At 36.5% G+C, this 22,961-nt stretch overlaps 1 protein-coding gene across 10 annotated transcripts in view; it reads right to left on the bottom strand.

The window, feature by feature from the left end:
- Window positions 1-22,961, bottom strand: part of PPP1R12A (protein phosphatase 1 regulatory subunit 12A) — a 159,152-nt gene that overhangs the window by 95,303 nt on the left and 40,888 nt on the right. For all 10 annotated transcript variants that reach the window (XM_066257590.1, XM_066257594.1, XM_066257588.1 and 7 more), the window contains exon 2: window positions 6,892-7,022. In XM_066257590.1, coding sequence (XP_066113687.1) covers window positions 6,892-7,022 — 131 coding nt within the window. The remainder of the gene's footprint in view (window positions 1-6,891; window positions 7,023-22,961) is intronic.

Raw genomic sequence — 22,961 nt, 5'->3', positions numbered from 1 at the left:
GTAAAAGATGCCTGGAATATCTTGTAATACTAAAATACAAGGAAGCTTTTATTATTTTTATTAAAAACATGTTTTTTAGATTTCATTTATTCATTTTTCAGAGGGGGGGGGAGAGAGAGAGAGAGAGAAAGAAGGGGGAGGAGCAGGAAACATCAACTCCTATACATGCCTTGACCAGGCAAGTCCAGGGTTTCAAACCAGCAACCTCAGCATTCCAGGTCAACGCTTTATCCACTGCACCACCACAGGTCAGGCTAAAATACAAGGAAGCTTTAAAAGTTCACTTTATTTGGTTATGTCCCCAGGACTCAGAAGCTAATATGAAGATACTCTTAATGACCAAAGTTGATACAATTTACTAATCAATAAGGATAATATAACTGCAGTGGAGTGAAACATAAGTTATGTTTTAATGCAGGAACTTCTAAAGTTACTTAGATCGCAAAAGACCAATCAGTCTATTCTGAAGGTAACTAGAGAACCAACTCATTATCTTTGGGGGATATATATATATTTTGCTATATATATATAGATATATAATCTTTATATATAAATATATATAATTTTGCTATATATATATGTATATATGTGGATACACACACACACAAAGAAGAAAAGAATAAATAATATGCCCTGTGTTTCCTATAATACTTGTACTAGGGAGTAACCAAATAGTAGATATGAGGAAGTTTCTTTTAAAAAAATATTCTAGCTAATAAATAAAAAAATAACAATTAAAATGCTGCCATTGATAGGTCTTATGTTTTCACCTGATTATTTTCTCAGAGGACTTGGTTTTCAATGCTTTATACATAATGATTTGCATATATAATTTAGTTATCATTTATGGTTGGAGAGCTATAAACTAATTGACTGTTACAGATTCGAACAATAAATTCAATACATGTTTTCTTCAGCTCCACATTTACTTGCCTTTCCTAGTATGTTCAAAAGTCATACTATTTGGCCCTGGCCGGTTGGCTCAGCGGTAGAGCGTTGGCCTGGCGTGCAGGAGTCCCAGGTTCGATTCCCAGCCAGGGCACACAGGAGAAGTGCCCATCTGCTTCTCCACCCCTCCCCCTCTCCTTCCCCTCTGTCTCTCTCTTCCCCTCCCGAAGCTGAGGCTCCACTGGAGCAAAGATGGCCCCGGGCGCTGGGGATGGCTCTGTGGCCTCTGCCTCAGGAGCTAAAATGGCTCTGGATGCAACAGAGCGACGCCCCAGAGGAGCAGAACATCGCCCCCTGGTGGGCATGCTGGATGGATCCCAGTCAGGCACATGCGGGAGTCTGATTGCCTCCCCGTTTCCAGCTTCGGAAAAATGGGGGAAAAAAAAAAAGTCATACTATTCAATTTTACTTCTAAACTATAACCCAATGACATCAACACTACAATTATTATTATTATTATTATTTTTACAGAGACAGAGAGAGGGAAAGACAGGGACAGACAGACAAGAACAGAGAGATGAGAAGCATCAATCATTAGTTTCTCATTGTGCACTGAAACACCTTAGTTGTTCATTGATTGCTTTCTCATATGTGCCTTGACCGCGGGCCTTCAGCAGACAGAGTAACCCCTTGCTCGAGCCAGCGACCTTGGGTCCAAGCTGGTGAGCTTTTTTGCTCAAACCAGATGAGCCGGCGCTCAAGCTGGCAACCTCGGGGTCTCGAACCTGGGTCCTTCAGCGTCCCAGTCCAATGCTCTATCCACTGCGCCACCGCCTGGTCAGGCTACACTACAATTATTAGGGAAGAATACCTTGATATGACAGTGAGAATTTTGTACTGCCTATATTAGTTTGCTAGTGTCACCAAAACAAAATACCATAGATTAAATGCTTAAACAATAGAAATTAATTTTCTCATACTTCTAGAGGATGGAAGTCCAATAAGGTGTTAGCTAGTTTGGTTTCTCTTTGGCTTGCAGATGGCTGCCATCTGTGTGCACACCCCTGGAGTCTCTTTTTGTGTATATGTATCTTCTTAAAAAGGATACTAGTCAGACTGGATTAGGACCCACCCTGGAGGTCTTATTCAAAAATAATCATCTCTTCAAAAGCTTTATTTCTACAGTCACCTCTGGGGATTAAATTTTCAATATATAAATTTTGTTGGGACACAATTCCAACAGCAACACTGTCAATTTGGCACACCAAAGGAAGAGAATGATATTAATGCACACATTTCAATACCTGACCCACCAGTGTTTAGTAAAATAATCATATGCTGAAAATTAATATGATATTCCTAAACTCACCTCATTTATACTTTCTTTAGGCCACTCTGGAGAAGGGGCATTATTAAACAACCTCTATTTTTAGTTCCCTACAACTTCTACCTTATTCAAAGCATAGAGGTTGAGGGTAATTATCTTGGTGAAAGGTGAGATAATTGAGCCAGAATATGAAGAACTATCATTTATCTATTCTCTTGGCTTTTGCTAGGCTACAGACCAGATATGAAATTGTTAAATTTCTAAAAACTAAACTGTAACCTCATACTCTCTGCTCTACTCTCTCCAATAAAAGTAAAACATTTAGAACTCACTGTATGCTAATAAGCCTCAAGTTCTCACAGTAAACTATATCAATTTCACTGTTTCAACTTTCATTTCAATAGGGATGAGTTAGCACTATTCTGTGCATAATACAGTTGGTAAAGAAGCATATAAACAACTGGTAAGAGAGAGATGACGATGAGTAAGTCAGGAACATCAGAAAGGGTTTTGGAAGAAGTGACCCTTACACAAACTGCATCTAGAGAGTATGGTAAGAACTGATCAAGTAACGAAATGAGGCAAATGAACCACTATACACAAAAACACTCTGATGTGAATCATGATGTAACGGCAGGAACTGAAAATAGCCCAGTATTGACACAGAAAAAAATATGGAAAGCAGTATGAGAAATAAGAACTAGGAAGATGCCACATTGTTCCTAATAATCATATTATTTCATAAATAATATTAATCATAGAGGCTAAGTAGCTTGGCCAATGGCACAGAATTAGTGAATGCAGAAGCAGAATTTGCAACAAATTTAACACCAAATACTTCACTTAACATAGTGACTCAATTATCATATTTCTACTTTATAACTGTTGCCTCTACATTATTATTAACAGAGCCTTTTACCCTACAAATGCTCTGATTTGGGGGATATCTTTACCTTATCTCTTCTTAAGCCACTATGCTATATTTTTCTAAGCCCAAGAAAACTAGAGTTTCATTAACACCTCATACTCATTAGTGAAATTGTTTAAAGAGATAATGCAGATAGAAATAAATATGCATTTGGAAAAGCTGGAAGGTATTATCACCTTAATAAATAACTCAATATGTATTAGCAAAATTAATTTTTATAAACCACTGTCATTATTTAAAAATTCAGATGGCAGAAAGAGCAAAAAAGGCAAAGTCATCATTTTTTAATTTTAATTTGATTCAAAGAAACTATGTATTTAAATACTTCAGTTATACCACAGCCATAAACTCTAACTGCTTCAATGGAAGGGAGTTAGATCAGCGAAATTCCAGGCAACCTTGGTAAAAACACATGCCTCTCGTTTGCACAAGTCCTGTGAAGCACATATTCCATGTCCCACCTTCCAAAAAGCGAAAGCTGCAGTCAGTCTTTTGAAAACATTAATATTTGAGCAGACTGCTCACCCCCACATAACTTGTTTACTGGCATGTCAAAAACAGAGTATGCCTGAGGTCTTCTTGACATGCATAGAATATGGAGAAGATATTTCCCACTTACTACTCAATTTGTATTTTGCTCTTGGGATGTGCATATGGAAACACACAATTTAGGAGTTGTGACAATCACTTTGTGACCAGGAGGGAACGGGGGTAAAAATAAGGTCTATATTTGGAAAAGTCAGAAGAAAAACACTAAAAGACCCCAGGCTCTTGATGACATCAGTGAGAAGTTTAATAAACCTAATGCCCTTCCTTTAATGCAGTGGTAGTCAACCTGGTCTCTACCGCCCACTAGTGGGCATTCCAGCTTTCATGGTGGGTGGTAGTGGAGCAACCAAAGTATAAATAAAAAGATAGATTTAACTATAATAAGTTGTTTTATAAAAAATTAATTCTGCCAAACTTAGCGAAAATCTGACATAAAGTACTTGGTAAATAATTATTATATGCTTTAACTTGCTGTAACTCTGCTTTATAAATCTTATAAAGTAAAGTTACTTCCCTATTTTATAAATCACCATTACTGTGGAATCAGCTGGTGGTTAGAAAATTTTACTACTAACAGAGATACAAAAGTGGGCGGTAGGTATAAAAATGTTGACTACTGCTTTAAAGTATATTTATCCTGTATAACAAGAGCTCTTATTCTTTAGTGCCTTTTAAACTTGATAACACTTATTTGAAGCTAAGTTATCCAAGTGACACAATGGGTTATCAATCAAGTCTCCGGAAATTATTCCACAGAAAAAAATTCAGGACAATTGTTATTGTCTTTTCAAACTTAGAAGCATAAATAAAAAAAAGAAAACATAAGGATTAAATATTTAAAGAAAGAAATTGGGTTTTCACTTTCCCAGAAGAGATAAATGAGAAAATGGTTAAAAGTTAATATACAGAGTATTTCCTATACGCCAATTATGCTAAATGAGTTACCTCAGTTAATCCTCAAACCTAGGAAATATTATATTATTCTTATTCTATAGCAGAGAAAACTGAAGGTTAAAGTCAAACAAGGTCAGACTGCTTGAGAGTAGTTGAGGAAGCCTTCATAATCCACATCAGTTGACTCCAGAACCTATGTACCAAATATATATATATATTGTATTTTACTGAAGTGAGAAGCTGGGAGAGAGAGACAGACTAACGCATTTGCGCAACTGGGATCCAACCAGCATGCCCACTAGGGGGTGATGCTCTGCCCATCTGGGGCGTGGATCTGTTGCAATCGGAGCCATTCTAGCGCCTGAGGTGGAGGCCATGGAGCCATCCTCAGGGCCTGGTCCAACTTTGCTCCAATGGAGCCTTGGCTGCAGGAGGGGAAGAGAGAGAGAAAAAGGAGAGGGGGAAGGGTGGAGAAGCAGATGGGCACCTCTCCTGTGTGCCCTGGCCAGGAATCAAACACAGGACCTCCACATGGTGGGCTGATGCTCCACCACTGAGCCAATCTGCCAGGGCTAAGTACCAAATATTTAAAGACAGCTAAACATAAATGCACATTAGCTATTCTTTTCTATAATGAAGAAGTTCAAGTCCTCTGATGAGCATGAGAAGAATAGAGGGGAGTAAGAAACTTCTGAACCATGATTACAATTATGAACGACCACTATTGCTTTGCAATGGCAAAAAGATCCCATTTTACACATAAAGAAATCAAGGTGCAGAAAGAGGAAACAAACTACTAAAAAACGTAGTACAGCCTCACCTGTGGTGGCACAGTGGAAAAAGCATTGACCTGGAATGCTAAAGTTGCCAGTTTGAAACCCTGGACTTGCCTGGTCAAGGCACACACGAAAAGGAACTATTATGAGTTGGTTTTCTGCCTCCCCCCCAAATACAATAAATAAAATCTTTAAAAAAAAAAAAGATGCAGTGCAATTAGTGTTAAGAGTCAGTAACAGCCTGATCAGGCAGTGGCGCAGTGGATAGAGCATCGGACTGGGATGTGAAGGACCCAGGTTTGAGACCCCAAGGTTGCCAGCTTGAGCGCTGGCTCATCTGGTTTGAACAAAGAGCTCACCAGCTTGGACCCAAGTCGCTGGCTCGAGCAAGGGGTTACTCGGTCTGCTGAAGGCCCACGGTCAAGGCACATATGAGAAAGCAATCAATGAACAACTAAGGTGTTGCAACGAAAAACTGATGATTGATGCTTCTTATCTCTCTCCCTTCCTGTCTGTCTGTCCCTATCTATCCCTCTCTCTGATTCTCTATCTCTGTCCCTGTTAAAAAAAAAAAGTCAGTAATAAAACTCAATGCAGATCTTTTGATTTCCAGGCCAGAGCCTTTTCCATTTCACTAGACACTGTGCCCCTTTAAGTTGAAATATTGTATCTCCACATTTAAATTGAAATATTGTATCTCCAATATACATGGAGTGTAGGGGAGTGAGTAGGAGGGAAACATATAAAGAAATAAAACTATGAAGGCTTACTGAGAGAAATACACAGAGTAGAACTCTCATATTCAATATTTATTAGTTAAAAAGCTTTGATGTGAGTAGATATACAACAAAAGCATTCATAGTATTGATACATAGTAAGAAAAAAATTAACAAAGAAAAAATATTTTTTCAAGATATACATACTTCCTGTTAAAAGCTTAAAGAACTGAATTTTCTTGGAAAGTACCCACTCTTTAAAGATAGATAATACAACGATTACTTCTTACTGAATTTTACAAAAACAGTATTTTGAGAAAACAATAAAAACTAAGCCAGCATAAATTGACTAAATGGAGAACTATGCATTATATTCCCCGATAGCAAAGTAATCAAATTGAAAACAAACACTACTTTCCCCTAACAATTCATAATTACATAGGGATAGACTAAATGTTAACCTTGAATCATAATTACATTGGGATAAACTAAATGTTGAATCATTTGACAATCCTCTACATATACTCAAAAAAAAAAAAAAAAAAAGGAGATGGGGGTGGAGCATATATACAATTACATATTAATACATAGTACTAAAAGCCAAAGAGAGTGGGGAGCCAGGAAGATGATCTCATATCAACAGACTCAATATCTGGATGTCCAAGAACCACTTATTCTCTTTCCTAGGAATAATTATTTTTGGTGAGTTACAGAAACATAAAATATCACTCATTTACCTTTAACAACAATTTCTGTAAAATCTCAGGTCTCTATAATTGTATTTGGATAAAAGTAAACAGAGAACTGGCTTACTCTGCAATATCAAGATATCCACAGGAAGCAGCTGCATGTAGTGGTATCCAGCCTTCATTATCAGGTTGATTAATATTTGCTCCATTTTCTACCAGAAACTTCACCATATCAACATTATCATCGATGCAAGCCTAAAAACACAAAAGATTACAAATGATTTGAATCAACACTCCCAATAATATACCAATGGAATAAAATTCCTACTTTGCAGCTGTTACAACATATTCTCTGTAAATAAGTCTGCTATCTTGTTTGCAACTGCCATCAATAGGTAAGAGTTCTTGCTTAGATACATGTACAATGGTAGTATATGTGACTACTATGCCAACCCCATGAGGAAAACAAGTACACTTCATTAACATGAAAAAAATCAAAACATTATAATTAAGCACTAAAAACATTCTCTATAGCAGGGGTCGGGAATCTATGGCTCGCGAGCCAGATGTGGCTCTTTTGATGGCTGCATCTGGCTTGCAGACAAATCTTTAATAAAAAAAAAAAAATAACGTAGCCTGACCCGTGGTGGCACAGTGGATAAAGCGTCGACCTGGAAATGCTGAGGTCACTGATTCGAAACCCTGGGCTTGCCTGGTCAAGGCACAAATGGGAGTTGATGCTTCCAGCTCCTCCCCCTTTCTCTCTCTCTCTGTCTCTCTCTCCTCTCTCTCCCTCTCTGTCTCTCTCTCTCCCTCTCTCTGTCCTCTCTAAAAATGAATAAAAAATAAAAAAGTGCAAAAATTAAAAAAAAAAATGTTAAAATATAAAACATTCTCATGTATTACAATCCATTCATTTCCTACCGCTTATGTTCATGGTTGTGGGTGGCTGAAGTCAATACCTCTGGGACAACACCAAATTTTTATTGGATAATGCCTAATGTTGTATGGTTCTCACGGAATTACATTTTAAAATATGTGGCGTTCATGGCTCTCTCAGCCAAAAAGGTTTCCAACCCCTGCTCTATAGCAATGGTTCCCAAAATGTGGTCTGCTGAGGGGGGAGAGATCCTTTCAGAGAGCTGACATGGACAAAACTACTTTCAAAATAATACTAAGATGATATTTTCCCTTTTCACTGTGTTGACATTTGCATTTGAGGGTGCAAAAACACGAGTGGTCAAACTGCTTGTATGGTAGGTAGCACAAATTATTACAAAGCAGTAAAAATCATAAGTTTCAGTAAATTTTCACTCTTAAATACATACTTTTTTAATATTCTGTTGAACTTGACAGAAGTAAGCATAAAGTACTTCTTATGAGTATTACAATTGCCCTGATGAAAAGTATTGATACTTGTACGGCTGAATTGCAAGCTGAAACCGCCACCTTCCCATGCAATATCGCTTGTACTTAAATGACAAACCACAGTTAGTCTAACTTGAATTTCTGGCATTTCAAGAAAAAGAATCAACAGTATTTGCTGCCAATAAAACCTAAACTTCTAAAAAGAGCAAAATAGTTATTTTAATTAAAAATTGTTAATATGGATAAATATTGCTATTTTGAAATGAATAAATACTTAAAATTCTCAGTTTTAAGTTCTAGCATTGTAAATTCACAGAAACAAAAGCCCTTTTCAATAATTTTTAAGAGTTTAAAGGGGTCCTTAGGTGAAAAAGTTTGAGACCCTCAGCCTATAGTATATAAGGGGACTTTTACCAATGCTTACTTTGTGTCAAGTAGCGTGATTGTTCTTTATTTTATTTACTTATATGCATTATCCTCACAAAAACTCTCGTAAGAACAAGAATTTTGCTGCATCCTTAGCACCACATACAGTTCTCAGAATGTAGTAGGGGCTCAATAAATGAATGAATAAACAAGAAAATGAAGATTCAAAGAGAGTATAATGAAAAAGCCACACAGGTGAGAAATGATAGAGCTTGAGATTCCAATGCACATGTTCAGATTCCAAAAAATAAGCTCTTTCCAAACTTATCACTGCTTTCCACAAATGCTCGTATTCATCAATGTACTTCTCACCTATTGTAGTCTCTGTAAAAGGATACCATACATTTTAGGCACTTAAGTGTTTGTTGTATAAATGAAACCAATTTTCCTTTCCCTATCACAGAAGCAATCAAAACGGTAACACTGATGTGAAGAAAAGCAGTAGGGACAAAGAATCTTATATGTAAAGTCAAAAGGCACTGACTGGGAATCACAGCTTCTGGCTCTAGGCTTTAGTTCTGGTTCTGCCACAAATTTTGTGGCTCCGGACAAGTAATTTGTTTTGGCGTTTGGTATCTTTCTTTCGAGTGGAGAAAAAAAGTTAAAAGTCCCTAACAAATTTAACATTCTTATGTATCCATGATTCTTCCTCTTGAAATAAGTTATAAGCAACCTTTAAGTATATAGTGCTTGGAAAAAGAACTTTTTTCAAACAACAGTGGTTAAAGAAATGGTAGGAGATTTGAGAACTATAGCTATGTAATAACAAAGGAATAAAAATTCTATTGTATTAGAAAGTAGTTTATGCTATTAAAGATAGCTAACGACTCACAGTGGCTTAAAATAACACCTATTTATAAGCTAATTATTAATTTTTTTTTCTTTCTTCTTTTTTTTTTTCGAAGCTAGAAATGGGGAGAGACAGTCAGACAGACTCCAGCATGCGCCCGACCCAGATCCACCCAGCACGCCCACCAGGGGGCGATGCTCTGTCCACCAGGGGGCGATGCTATGCCCCTCCCGGGCGTTGCTCTGTTGCGACCAGAGCCACTCTAGCGCCTGGGGCAGAGGCCGAGGAGCCATCCCCAGCGCCCGGGCCATCTTTGCTCCAGTGGAGCCTCGGCTGGGGGAGGGGAAGAGAGAGACAGAGAAGAAGGAGAGGGGGAGGGGTGGAGAAGCAGATGGGCGCTTCTCCTGTGTGCCCTGGCCGGGAATCGAACCCGGGACTTCTGCACGCCAGGCTGACGCTCTACCACTGAGCCAACTGGCCAGGGCTTATTAATTATTCTTGAAAAAAGAGATTAAATTGTATTCTTTTCTCTCAACCTCTTTTAATTCCTATAGGCTTCAAAGCAGTATTCTGATTTTTATCATCAGTATAAAAATATAAAACACTATTTAGTAAATGTATCTAATACAAATATGATTATTGGTTTTTAAAAGTGGAGAATGTCACCCTGGCCAGATGGTTCAGTTGGTTAGAGCATCCTCCCAAAGCACAGAGGTTGCTGGTTTGATCCCTGGTCCCAAGGCACACATAGGAGCAGCTCTCTCATTCTCCCCTCCTCTCTTGCTAAAATCAATAAATAAAAATTTAAAAAATTTACATATGTGTGTGTATATGTAGAATGCCAAGCAAACAAGAAATGACTCTTGGCTCTGGCTCAGTGGATAGAGCGTTGGCCCAGCGTATGGACAACCCGGGTTTAATTCCCAGTCAGGGTACACAGGAGAAGCGACCATCTGCTTCTCCTTCTCTCCTTTTTCCCCTCCCACAACCAGTGGCTTGATTGGTTTGAGTATGGCCGTGGTAGTGAGGATAACTCTGTTGGTGTGCACCAGCCTCAGGCACTAAAAATAGCTTGGTACTTGAGCATCAGCCACAGATGGGTTTGCTGGGTGGGTCCCAGTTGGGGTGCATGGAGGAGTCTGCCTCACTATCTCACCTCCCCTCACCTAGAAAAAAAAAAAAAAAGATTCTTTATAAAGGAATATGGGAAAATGTCTCAATATATTAAGATTTTAAAGAGGATGTGAAACAAGTTGCCTAATGAATGCAATTTTACTAAAAGTTTGTATACAAAATGATTATACGTATACTAAATGTTAATAATCATTATCATTGGTGTGAGACTGAATACTTTTTATTTACTTCTTTAAATGAAGAAAATTTTCCTCAATAATATGTTAAAATAGCTTCCTTTAATTTCTATCTCCTGCCTCCTGAAGCTTCATATATCAAGTGGAATTCCTCTTTCAACTGATAACCTTAAATATTATAAAGACTTTCTCCCCCTAACAATTCCCATGTATTTTTAGACTAAATATCCCTAGTTTCTTTAGCTACTCTTCAAATTACATATTTTAAAAACTGTAAATGCCAATGCCCTAGGAACACAGGGAATGGAAAAGATCACATTATAATATAAGAGACTAGTCCATAAATAACAATGATTATATAAGGGCATAATAGCATAGGCTAGAAAGTTCTAAAATATCATTGGGTACATAACCAAATATTCTTATAACTATGATCATCCATACAGGTCTCACTAAAAAGTATGTATTTGAGCAAGATTCTAAAGATCACGTACAAGTTGTTCACTTAGAAAGTTAACTGCAAAAAACTTCAATGAGCAAATGCACTATGATTTTTAAAATTCAAGAAATAAACAAGCAGCAAGTCATCCAGTGGTATAAAGTATCTATAGATTGCAAAACAATATAGGACTAAATGGTAAAAGGTCTGAATATATTACAGGCAAAAAATCTGAATATAGTGTAAAGATGACTAGACTTGACATTATAGGTTGTTTTAAATCTGCTTTTCACTCTTATACATCAAGGGCAAATGCTATATTCCTATCAATGATAGTGGCTTAGTTCAGCAGTAGGGCGAAATAGGAGAAATTATTTTAGAATTTAAAGATGATGATGTCTGAAAAGCTATTGTTGGGCAAATAAGTTTCTGAAATGTGATTTTATGCTCACTTTGTTAAAAATGGCGCTGCCCACGTGACTGATGCTGCCTAGGTAAAATGGCTAATTACCTTCCAGCTTGGGAAGGGGCTTTGTTATGCTAATGTGTGCTGGAGGAGAGGTTGTCATGTCAAAAAGTTTTAAGAAGAAGAAGAGGAGGAGGAGGAGGAGAAGAAGAGAAGGAGGAAGAAGGAGGAGGCTATTTTTACAGAGTGAGAGAAGGAAGCAGCCAAGATGGAGGGGTGCTGAAGGAGAAGCCAGTTTGTACAGAAAGAAGGAGATGGGAACCAGAGAGGACTGAGCTGGTGGGGTCTTTGATTCTAGGAAAACCCGGATGTGTCAGTAGCTTTGTAAGCACTGAATGAGTGGGGTTTGGAGCCCTCTGTGTGTTTGTGTTTACTCGCCAGCTGGGTGCGAGGCTAGAATAAAGGAACAGCCAACCAGTTTTTGGTCCGCAGTTTCCTTACCATCTGTCTGAATCTCTAATGGGAACCTGCACGTGCCTGGCTGTGATGGCAGCTGTGATGGCCGTGACTACTGGCCATATAGCTACTCAGAGTTTTTAAGCAGCGGGGATGACATGATAAGGTCATTTCAGAAAAATTACTGGAAGGAATATGAAGAGGGAAAAGTCTGAACTGAGCAATATCAGCTACTCAGAATGGATCTATCAATATATTAAGAAAAGCTTCGGAGACAATGTGCAAGATTAAGTAAAGACTGAATATGAAAACTGAAGGACAGAGAGAAGTCAATTCATGGAAATAAATACCACAGATTCGAGGAGCAGGTTGGAAAAAGTAAGATGATTTTAGCTTTGGGTTTATAGGTATCTGCATACCTATCTAACCATGCATATCTAGTGGTCAGTTGGATATGCAGACTCTGAAAATAAATGTAAAATGAAAATACCAATTTGGGAATGATCTGCACTGAGGTAATAATTAATAAACAAGTGGACCTGAAATCACTTGGGAGAAAATGTACAGAAGTGATTATGACAACATTAAGAAAAGGGATAAGATTAAATCATGATCAGTAATTTTACTTGGAAGATGAGGCATTTGTGGTATTTTATTCATTTAGTTAAAGAGATAGAAAGTTCTCAAGTCTACCATCTGGTAAGAAGACATATAGACAAATAAGTAGATGATTATATCAAAAGGAATGTTACAAATACAATTATAGAACTGTGCACTGCTTACTTTGGAAGTTTAGGGGGGGGAAAAACTAAGGAGGCACTGCATCTGAGCTTAATATATGAACAAGTGACAAACACTTCCTGGTACACGAAGATGCAAAGTTGCACACTATGAGGGTAAAGGAAGGGAGGATCCAAAATAGTCGCATTTGCCTTATCTGAGTATTTATTTCACATTGAAGATAAAAAATTTTTAGAAGGAATTGTTAAGTTTAAAGTGTCCCCATTTTAAGAAGGTGACTGACCTAGATATTTGAAGAACACTTATGTTTTTCAGTATAATGTAAGAAAAACCAACAAAAATACCTAGTACTGTTAAACATACATGTTCATTTTGTTACAAGTTTTTGAAATGTTTTAATATGAATTAAGTGCTAAAAACAATGTCACAAAATATACATTATATATGCATCTCAAGTTTGTGGTATAAATTGTTCTAAGTATTCTCTTGAAGATTTATAAAGCATACACAAGGAACTGGCAAAGCATGTCCATAAAAATATTGTTGCTAAGAGAATCAAAAACTAGCACATGCAGCACATTAAGAGACACATGATTTGCTAACTTTAAATATTTGACTAAATATGGAAAGAAACAGAACTCAAACTTCCAAAATCTTATCTGACATGGTTTATCTTAAGTTTTTCTTGAATACATATCCAGAGCAATTACCAATAATGAATGGCTGTGTGAAGACATTTTTGTCATTTAAATCGAGGTAGAGACAGCTTTGTCAACTTGAGCTGTAAACTAATTCAATAAACTAGTTCAAGTATATAAAACATCAGTTTTTATTTTAAAAGGGGCCTATTATTTTTCTCAGGAATTTAGCTAAAGGACAAACTTTATTCCCTACATATTTTAAGGAAAAAGTTGAGAAGCCTAATAACAAAATATTGAATAAAGGATCTATATAATGTTGGCTCAAAGTAGAGAGTCCGTAGCTTAAAGACAGATTTTAGGTGTGGCATGTGTATCTTAAAAAAATCATTAATTTTGTTCCTTGACTTGGCTGGTGGCTCAGTGGATAGAGCGTCGGCCTGTCACACGGATGTCCAGGGTTTGATTCCCAGTCAGGGCACACAGGAGAAGAGACCATCTGTTTCTACCTCTTCCTTTCTCCGCCTTCTCTACCTCTTCCCCACCAGCAGGCAGTGGCTAGATAGGTTTTAGGGTGACCCCAGGCACTGAAGATAGCTCCATAGGTCAGTGGGTCAGTCTCTGGTGCTAAAAATAGCTCAGTACTCAAGCATGGGCCTCAGGTGGAGTTGCCAGGTGGATCCCGGTCCAGGTGCATCTGGGAGTCTGCCTCACTATCTCCCCTTCTCTCATTTAAAAAAAAAAAAAAATCATTCCTAGAAAATATAGAAACAAATGTGTTTATCAACTATGGAATTTAACTGAGTAAAATCACAGTAACAAATTTAGTGGCATCCAAAATATATTCTAGTACCGTTATGTTCCTTTTCATGAAAGGCGTTTTGTTAAAAGTACAGACTAGAGCTATTACTGTCTAGGATTAATCCAGTTCTGCCACTTACTAGCTGGGTGTTGTTGGGTAAATGACCTAAAATTCTGTGTGCCACCGTTTGTTCTGGAAAAGGAGAGTAACAGTACCTATCTCAAAAGTTCACTATGAGAAATGAATTAATACATACAGCACTTAATGAGTACTACCTGTCAAACACTAATGCTACTATGTTTATATTAATACATGAGCCATGTATTATATCATGCATTTAAATTTCTTTTTATATTCTTATCCAAAACTTCCTTTTTCATCCTTCTATAAATTACAAAGATATATAGTGCAGAGTGGTCAAATATTCCTTTTAGTATGACTACTTTTGGTTGAAGTTTCATCCACCAATGCTTTTTAAGAGGATGATTAAATTCTTATCTTAGAAAATCTTTAAAATTACAACTCTTAAGACTCCTTAGTAAGGAAAAGTCAGTTCTGTTCAACTGGTAGGGGCAGGAATTTGTAGCTATACTAGAAAACTGCCCATGCCCTAAGTGTTCAGGGCAACATAGAAGTCAGTGAGTACACTTAAAGAGAAAGTTAACTAAAGATATCCCAGCAAGTTTTTGGTCTATTTTAAAGAAAACTGGATTTGGATATATCAAGAGAAATTATGGGTATGGTTTACACACACACACACAAAAACAATGAAAAACTGCAAGCAGTATTCTCACACTAAATAATAAAAACAAACACCTTGGTCTAGAATTAAGACTGGCAAATAAAAGAGTAGGGATAATCTCAGGACGTCACCTATCATACTCAGTTATGAAAACAGCTAACAATTAGCATTGCATTTAAGGTTAATTGAAATGTTTTCGCCTTTCTACTCTTATCACATATACAAGTTGGAAATTTAGATGTAAAAATAAAAACCTGTCTTCATAATAAATCATATTCACATGATAAAATTATGAAACAATAAATTCTAAATAGATTATATACAATGGCTGGACCATGGAAAAATTCTTCATTTGGGTTAAGAAAAGTTCAGACTTATGCATAAACAGCGTCCTAGAGAAAATATAAAAGATAATATATATTTGTGGATTAATGAATTAGATATGGCAAATAGACTATAAGACAATCTGAAAATTTTTTTTTTGAGATTTAAAAAAAGAATGAAAGTGTCTTGAGTAAAAGTAACCTAGGGATTGCTTAAACTTTCATACTTTACCCAATAAATACTAAGTACCTGAATGAGAATGCCAAAAACTGAAAAACATATTCAAAGATTAAAGTTTTCCTTTATCTACTTTTACCACATAGCATTGGTATTTCCTTTAGTGATGAGTATCCGTAAATAGAGGACTAAGCTGAATCTAGATCTCTAAAGGCCAATACTATAATATGAGGACTTAGTAAGGGAACAGCATTTCCTCTAGAGTTTAGAATTCTTGAGGTCATTTTAAAAAATCAACTGCAAAATCATTCTCTTACAAATAATTCTTACTGGTTGCCTATTATATATAATGGATTCAGTTAGCCATTTTGATGGATATAGGGATCAGCTCTAGAGAGTATACATGTACCGGTATATTCTCTGTTTCTCTTCTGCACAATGCCTGGCATACAGCAGGCATATAATAAATATATGTGGAATGAATTAAATAAAATGCCAATTTCTCATTAAAAAGTAGGCATTTATGACCCACTATGAATGTGAGTACATAAAACTGTACTAAGTACTGTGTAAAATATGATGCCTTTATTATTGTTTCAAGCATTCTAATTTTTTCTGCCAACTAGATTACAGTCCCTTAAGAATGTTAAGTGCCTTAGGCCCTGGCCGGTTGGCTCAGTGGTAGAGCGTCGGCCTGGCGTGCAGAAGTCCCGGGTTCGATTCCCGGCCAGGGCACACAGGAGAAGCGCCCATCTGCTTCTCCACCCCTCCCCCTCTCCTTCCTCTCTGTCTCTCTCTTCCCCTCCCACAGCCGAGGCTCCACTGGAGCAAAGATGGCCCAGGCGCTGGGGATGGCTCCTCGGCCTCTGTCCCAGGCACTAGAGTGGCTCTGGTCGCAACAGAGCGACACCCAGGAGGGGCAGAGCATCGCCCCCTGGTGGGCAGAGCGTCGTCCCCTGGTGGGCGTGTCGGGTGGATCCCGGTCGGGCGCATGCGGGAGTCTGTCTGACTGTCTCTCCCCGTTTCCGGCTTCAGAAAAATACAGGAAAAAAAAAAAAAAAAAAAAAAAGAATGTTAAGTGCCTTAGATACTTCACAATATGTACCAGTGCTAACCAATACATTTTTGTTAGTAGACTGAAATAATCATGTAGTACTCTCCTTAGGATGCTCATAATCTAATTAGGATATCAAAATAAACAGATGAAAAATACAAAACAATTTATATAGGCAATATAGCATTAATAAAGTAAGAGTCGATATGTGAGCAGAGATAAGCTAAAGAAAAAAATCTTTTTTGGGAAAATAAATATTTTGCCAGGTTTCATTACTAAGCACTGACAAGAGACAAGAAAGTAGCTACAGACAACTGTTTTCCTTGATAAATTATTATTTTTGTGACAGAGAGAGAGAGAGAGACAGAGAGAGGAACAGATAGGGACAGACAGGAAGAGAGAGAGATGAGAAGCATCAATTCTTCATTGCAGCTCCTTAGTTGTTCATTGATTGCTTTCTCATATGTGCCTTGACGGGGTGAGGGTGGAGGTGTTAGAGCAGATCAAGTGACCACTTGCTCAAGCCAGCGACCTTGGGCTCAAGCTGGTGACCTCAGGTTTCGAACCTGGGTCTTTTGCATCCCAGTCCAATGCTCTATTCACTGCGCCATTGCCTGGTTAGGGACCCTTGATGAATTCTTTAATCAGACATGGTCAGAAACTAAGAGGCTTTAATCACTGCATATATACTAATAAAAAAGAATTTAGTTTTAGGAGACAAAATAAAAGCATCTGCTTACTATTTTATTCAATTAAGTTAAAAAAAAAACCCCAATAGGTCACAAGAGTATGCATTATATGACACATTTCTTGCCAGTGATATGCTGAGTCAAGAGACTGAAAGAATATATGCTAAAATATTAATTGGTAGAAGTCAAAGTCATTGAGTTATTTTCCAAAAGCTTGTCTATAGTAAGAACATAAAATTATTATGGTTTTCCAAAACAAATCAAAATATTCATATAGTTCTCAACTACCTGTTTCTTGATGAATTTCTTCCATGCTTAGCAAAATATGTGGCCAAGAAAAAGCACAATTGTTCATAAATTCAACAAATAGGAGATCAGGGGACGTGAAGATACGCCAGTTCTTTCAGCATTTTGTATAGTTCATTTTCACCAATGAAATAAAAGTTGGTTCTGCATCTCATTTACATAACTGAACAACTTTCTTTGACTTGTCATTTGCTTTTCTGATGTTCTTGCTTAAATTAAAAAAATCAAATGCTTTTTTTTTATCGCTTCAGTCATTTTGAAATATCCCCTAATTTTTGTGAGCAGCATATTTATTGAGTGCCCACTAAAGCCAGATATTATGCTTGTTGTTAGGAAAACATTGGTAAAGGATACTGGCCAGATTTCTGCACTCAAAGAGCGGCAGAATCCTGTAGGCAAGACAGATAAGTAAACAAACAATAACAAGAAGAGGTAGGATAAATGATATGTACTCTACTTAACTAGAGTACTAACCCTAGATTTGGGAGAAATACTGTAGAATAGAAATCAGAATCTCCAAGGGTAGTCACCACGAATTTCCACTTTAAAGAAGTTCCCTAATTTATAAAAACACACTAGCTTGAGAAACACTGATATCCATGATAATTAAATCTAGAGAAATAAATGACACGGCATAAGCTGCATATGTAAAAAGAGTAAGAAAAAGAATATGTCAAATCTGAAGGACCATGACTATTTGAGAAAGTAGGGACAAAACAAAATGGGGGGGCAGGGGTAAAAAGTATGTAAATATGCAGAAATCCAGATAGAAAGAACAGTATGAGAGAAAATATAAATTGACAAAACAGGAAATGAGCAACATTTTGGTGCTACTTAAAACATACTGAATAAAACACAAGATCAAAGGTAAGATGATAAACCCTATTTAAGAATAAAATCTAGCCAATGAAAAGAACAAAATAAATTCAGAAATGAAGACAGGGTAGTTAAAAAACTAATCATAACTGAATCAAAAAGAAAGTAAGCCTGGTCTGTGGTGGATCGTCATCCTGAAACACTGAGGTTGCAAGTACAAAACCCTGAGCTTGCCTTGTCATGGCGCATACGACAAGCAACCAATGAACAACTAAAGTGAAACAACTATGAGCTGATAATTCTCACCCATGCTGCCCTGTAAAATCAATAAATAAAATCTAAAATAAAATAATGCATTAATAAAGATTATAAATTCTAGCAAGGTAGAAATATTAATATGACTAACAAAATGAGATGAGGGGGAAAAAAGTAGAAATATATGCGTGTCAATTTCCTCATCTTTCCTAGTATCTTTCTTAAATTGGAACATGGCTTAAAAAATCCTATTGCAACATATTCATAGCCTATTTTCTTAATCTTAAAAAAAATTATGAAAATATTCTCCAGTTGTAAAGAAAACTAAAATTTAACCATTATTCTATTTTTCTTTTGGCAAATTAAATTTAATGCAATCTAATTAAAATAGTTTGTAATGTGTCCTTTTACATAGAAGTATGTCAAAAGATTTGCACATTCTGAAATGATGTTCCCTAAATGAATGATTAGTTATATTCAACATCCAATAAGCAAATATGTTTTAGCATACAACACAGTGCTTGGTTCGAAGTTTAAAAAAAGCCAAACTCTGCTTTCAATAAACTCATAGTCTAATTAAAATAAACTTAAATGTAGATAAAATTACAAAATGACACAACCTCTCTAAATCTCTATTTCTCCTCATTCTAGAATACATGAATTATTTCATAAAACCTCATGAATCAATGTTAAATTTTAAGGAAACTTAGGTTTGTGTGTGTGTGTGTGTATATATAACTTCAAATTGAGGTAAAAGAAGAGATGTTTGAAAAGAGAGAGATAATTTTTTGTCATGCCATGACATGAATAGGAGGACTAAAAGGAGGGAAAAGAGCTCTATTTTTAAATCTTCTTCAGAAAGGAAAGAACAAAGATATATCTAACGGGCTCCAAACCTGGTAATTTCCTGCTGTATTCAGATATTCTTTAGCAAAAAATATCAGGATGAAGTAAAAAATATATAATCCAGGGTCCTGGGGAAGAAAACTGAAAATAATCTTATCTGGTTACTTTAACCAAATATTATTTCCCATTTTGGACTACTAAGCTACTCTGTACTTCAGGGACCTCTGATAAAGGAATTAAGAAAGCAGAAGTTAATAATTCAAGTCACAAAATAAGAAGGGCACCAAACATTTGAATGGAGAGAGGAGGGAAAAGAACAAGCAAAGATATACAGATAATTCATTTCCAAGTGTTTTGTTGAACAGTAAGAAAGGCAGAAATAAAATGTTTCTAGTAAGCAAGCATAGTAATAGGAACCAACTGTTAAATATTTATTAATATAAATGGAGGTATGTAAAACTCCATAAAAAATTATTTGTAGTTTGCTACTATGGTAGCCTCTAAGAAGGCAATGCTCTTCCTCAAGGTAGTCACACCCTGTGCAAACTCCTTGCCTTGAGTGTGGGCTGGACCAATAACTTGCTTCTAACAGACTGAATGAGGTTGATGTGATGGGGTGTCACTTTTGAGATTAGATTATAAAAGACTATAGCATTCATTTTGTCATGCACTCTCCTGCCCTCTCTTGGATTACTCACAACCTGGGTGAACTCAACTGCCATGTCAAGAAGCAATCATGCTGAAAGGCCCATGTGGCAAGGAAGCAAGGTCTGCCAATAATGACGACACGCGTGAGCTTTGAAGCCCCTTTAGTTAAACCTTCAGATGTGACCACAGTCCATGCCAATAGCTTGAGGGCAATCTCATGTGAGACTTTAAGCTAGAAACACCTAGTTAAGTCACATCCAAATTCCTGAACCTTAGAAAATGTGAGATAATAAATGTTTAGTATTTGAAGTATAGGGGTAACTGTCTACCACCCTAAATGCGCTCGATCTCGCCTGAAGTATAGGAGTAATTTGTTATGCTGCAATAAATAATGGCTACACTGCTAGATTTTTTAACACAAAAGGCATTTATTCTTAGCAGTTTTTATTACTTTAGCTTGTATGTATTCAAGCATCATATTCTCTTCTCTATTTAATCTCTAATCCGTCTTTTCTCCTGCATTTCAACTCCCCTTACATACCATCAGTTAGTCCTTACATTAAAAAGCTATCTAAATTTAAACCTATCTCTCCGTTTCCACATATTTAAAGCTCTAACACTGAACCATCCTTCATTTCTTGAAATTCCAAAAACAATCTGAGATTATAACTTCATAATAAAGAACAATCATCTGATAATATGTCAGTGCTCATGCTTGATGAGTAAAAGAGCTTAAAAATACCCTTCTAATTAATAAATAATAAAATTTTTTTATTTCTTTTCTATTTACTTTTTAGGAGGGAGGGCATATGACTAGCAATTATAAAATCCTTTACATTGAAGAAAAGGAATTTTGTATTGCATAATTTATTAATTTAATCACTTTTCCCCAAAATGTTATGAAAAGATGCCATTATTTTTACAATTACAAATAGTTTATTACAAAAATTTACCACAATATTTCCAACTGTTTCTATGAAACTACTGAACTAGAAAAGTTAATAAATGATTCCTTTTTTCCTTTTTAAATGAGAGGGGGGAAGCACACAGACAGGCTCCTGCATGTGCCCCTACTGGGTAATGCTCTGTCAGCTGGGGCTGCTGCTCCGTTGTTTGGAAACTAAGCTATTTTAGAGCCTGAGGCGAGGCTATGGAGCTATCCTCAGCACCCAGGGCCAACTTGCTCAAACCATTCAAGCCATGGCTGCAGTAGGAGGAGAGAGAGAAGGGGGAGGGGTGGAGAAGCAGATGCTTGCCTCTCCTGTGTGCCAACTGGCCAGGGCCAATATAAGTGGTTCTTAAAAAAAACTAGATTTAGAAAATACTGGAATAAAACAGCTTTACTTCAGAACTTATCAACAAATCCCTTTTCCCACTATTTTTATTACCAAAATCAATTTTTATGTCCCAGTTGAAGCTCACAGTCTGGTAATCATTGTACCATACAATCTATCTATTGTATAATAAATGTATATATCACTGCACTGTGAATTCTAAGTCTCTCTCCGATACAGATAACTGGTAATTAATAATTTCATCATTTTATACTATTTTTCACCTTTAGGAGGAAAACTTTGGACATACATTTTATGCTCCGATAACTACATGGATCTAAAAGACTTCTTTTGGGATGGTTCCCAAGCTATCTAAAAAACTTGGACACACATAGGTATTTCTGCCAGAAAGACAGGAGCTACAAAATTCTGCTGAGGTACACATGGCAAAGAAAGGGTCTTCAGATAAAATAAAACCCAGTACTAAAAACCCTACAAAAAGCACATTCTTTACTCTATCACAAAGAGTGGTTGGCGGGAGGAGAGGGTTGAGTCATTGCCAAGAAAAAGTAACCTGATAATAAAATTTCAATTCTTTCTAACCATAAGAATTAACTAAGGTAGTGTGAAACTTTATAACTTTGCAGGAGAAAGACGAAAGAGTAACCCTGATTAATGGCTGATGCATTGCTGGATCCAACAGACTGCTCCCCAATTTAGTCTTTTAACCATCGTAATCCTTTTTTCTAAGGCCTTCTCCAGCCTATGCAAATGTAACTCGAGTTAAATCATTCTCTCTTTCCATTTTCTGTAATATTATGAAAATAACCTATTCTAACAACATGTCAGACACCGACCCATCCTCCATTTCTTGAAATTTCAAAAACTATTTGAAATTAAAACTTCAGAATAAAAAACAATATTCTGATAATATGCCAGTGCGCATGCATATAATACAGTGCTTAGAACACTCTATTATAATCTACCAATATGTACTTTCTTTGCATTCATTTCCCTTTTGCCTCTACTATTCTGAGCTCTCAAAGGCAAGTACATATATGAATACCCCATTATATATTCATAACAGTATCTAGAATACAAATGACAGTTATCAAATATTGAAAGGAGGAGCTTACAAATATGGTTTTAGCTTCACAGGTAGGATTCAGAGATAAGTTGCTGATTCTTTGTGACTTGTAGATGGTAATATTAGAGAAATTAATTTTTTCCCTGCCATTTCTTACTACAGGAGGATAGATTAGTTATAATACATTTTGTAATCTTATTATGTTGAGGGGAATAATACCTTCTCTTTCCCTACAGGAAAAATATGTAATTTATACTAAGAAATTTAATATCTACAAAATATTAAACAATCTTGGAGTTAAATGTACAGAGGAGCGATACTTATAATCACTCAAAAGAAATCACATCCTTCAGGCCCTAGCCAGTTAGCTCAGTTTGTTAGAGCATCATCCCTAAACACCAAGGTTGTGGGTTTGATCCTGGATAGTACACATAAGGGAAGCAATCAATGAACGCGCAATGAAACGGAACAATAAATGAATATTCCCTCCGTCTCTAAATATATATACATACACACGTGTGTGTGTGTGTGTGTGTGTATGGTATATATGTAGGTGTGTGTATATATATATATAAATCACAATCTTCAAATAAGAAAGAT

The sequence above is a fragment of the Saccopteryx bilineata genome, chromosome 2 (assembly GCF_036850765.1).
Source record: "Saccopteryx bilineata isolate mSacBil1 chromosome 2, mSacBil1_pri_phased_curated, whole genome shotgun sequence".
Classification (NCBI taxonomy): domain Eukaryota; kingdom Metazoa; phylum Chordata; class Mammalia; order Chiroptera; family Emballonuridae; genus Saccopteryx; species Saccopteryx bilineata.
Note: the sequence above shows the minus strand (reverse complement) of the source record. Positions and strands in the feature narration are given on the sequence as shown.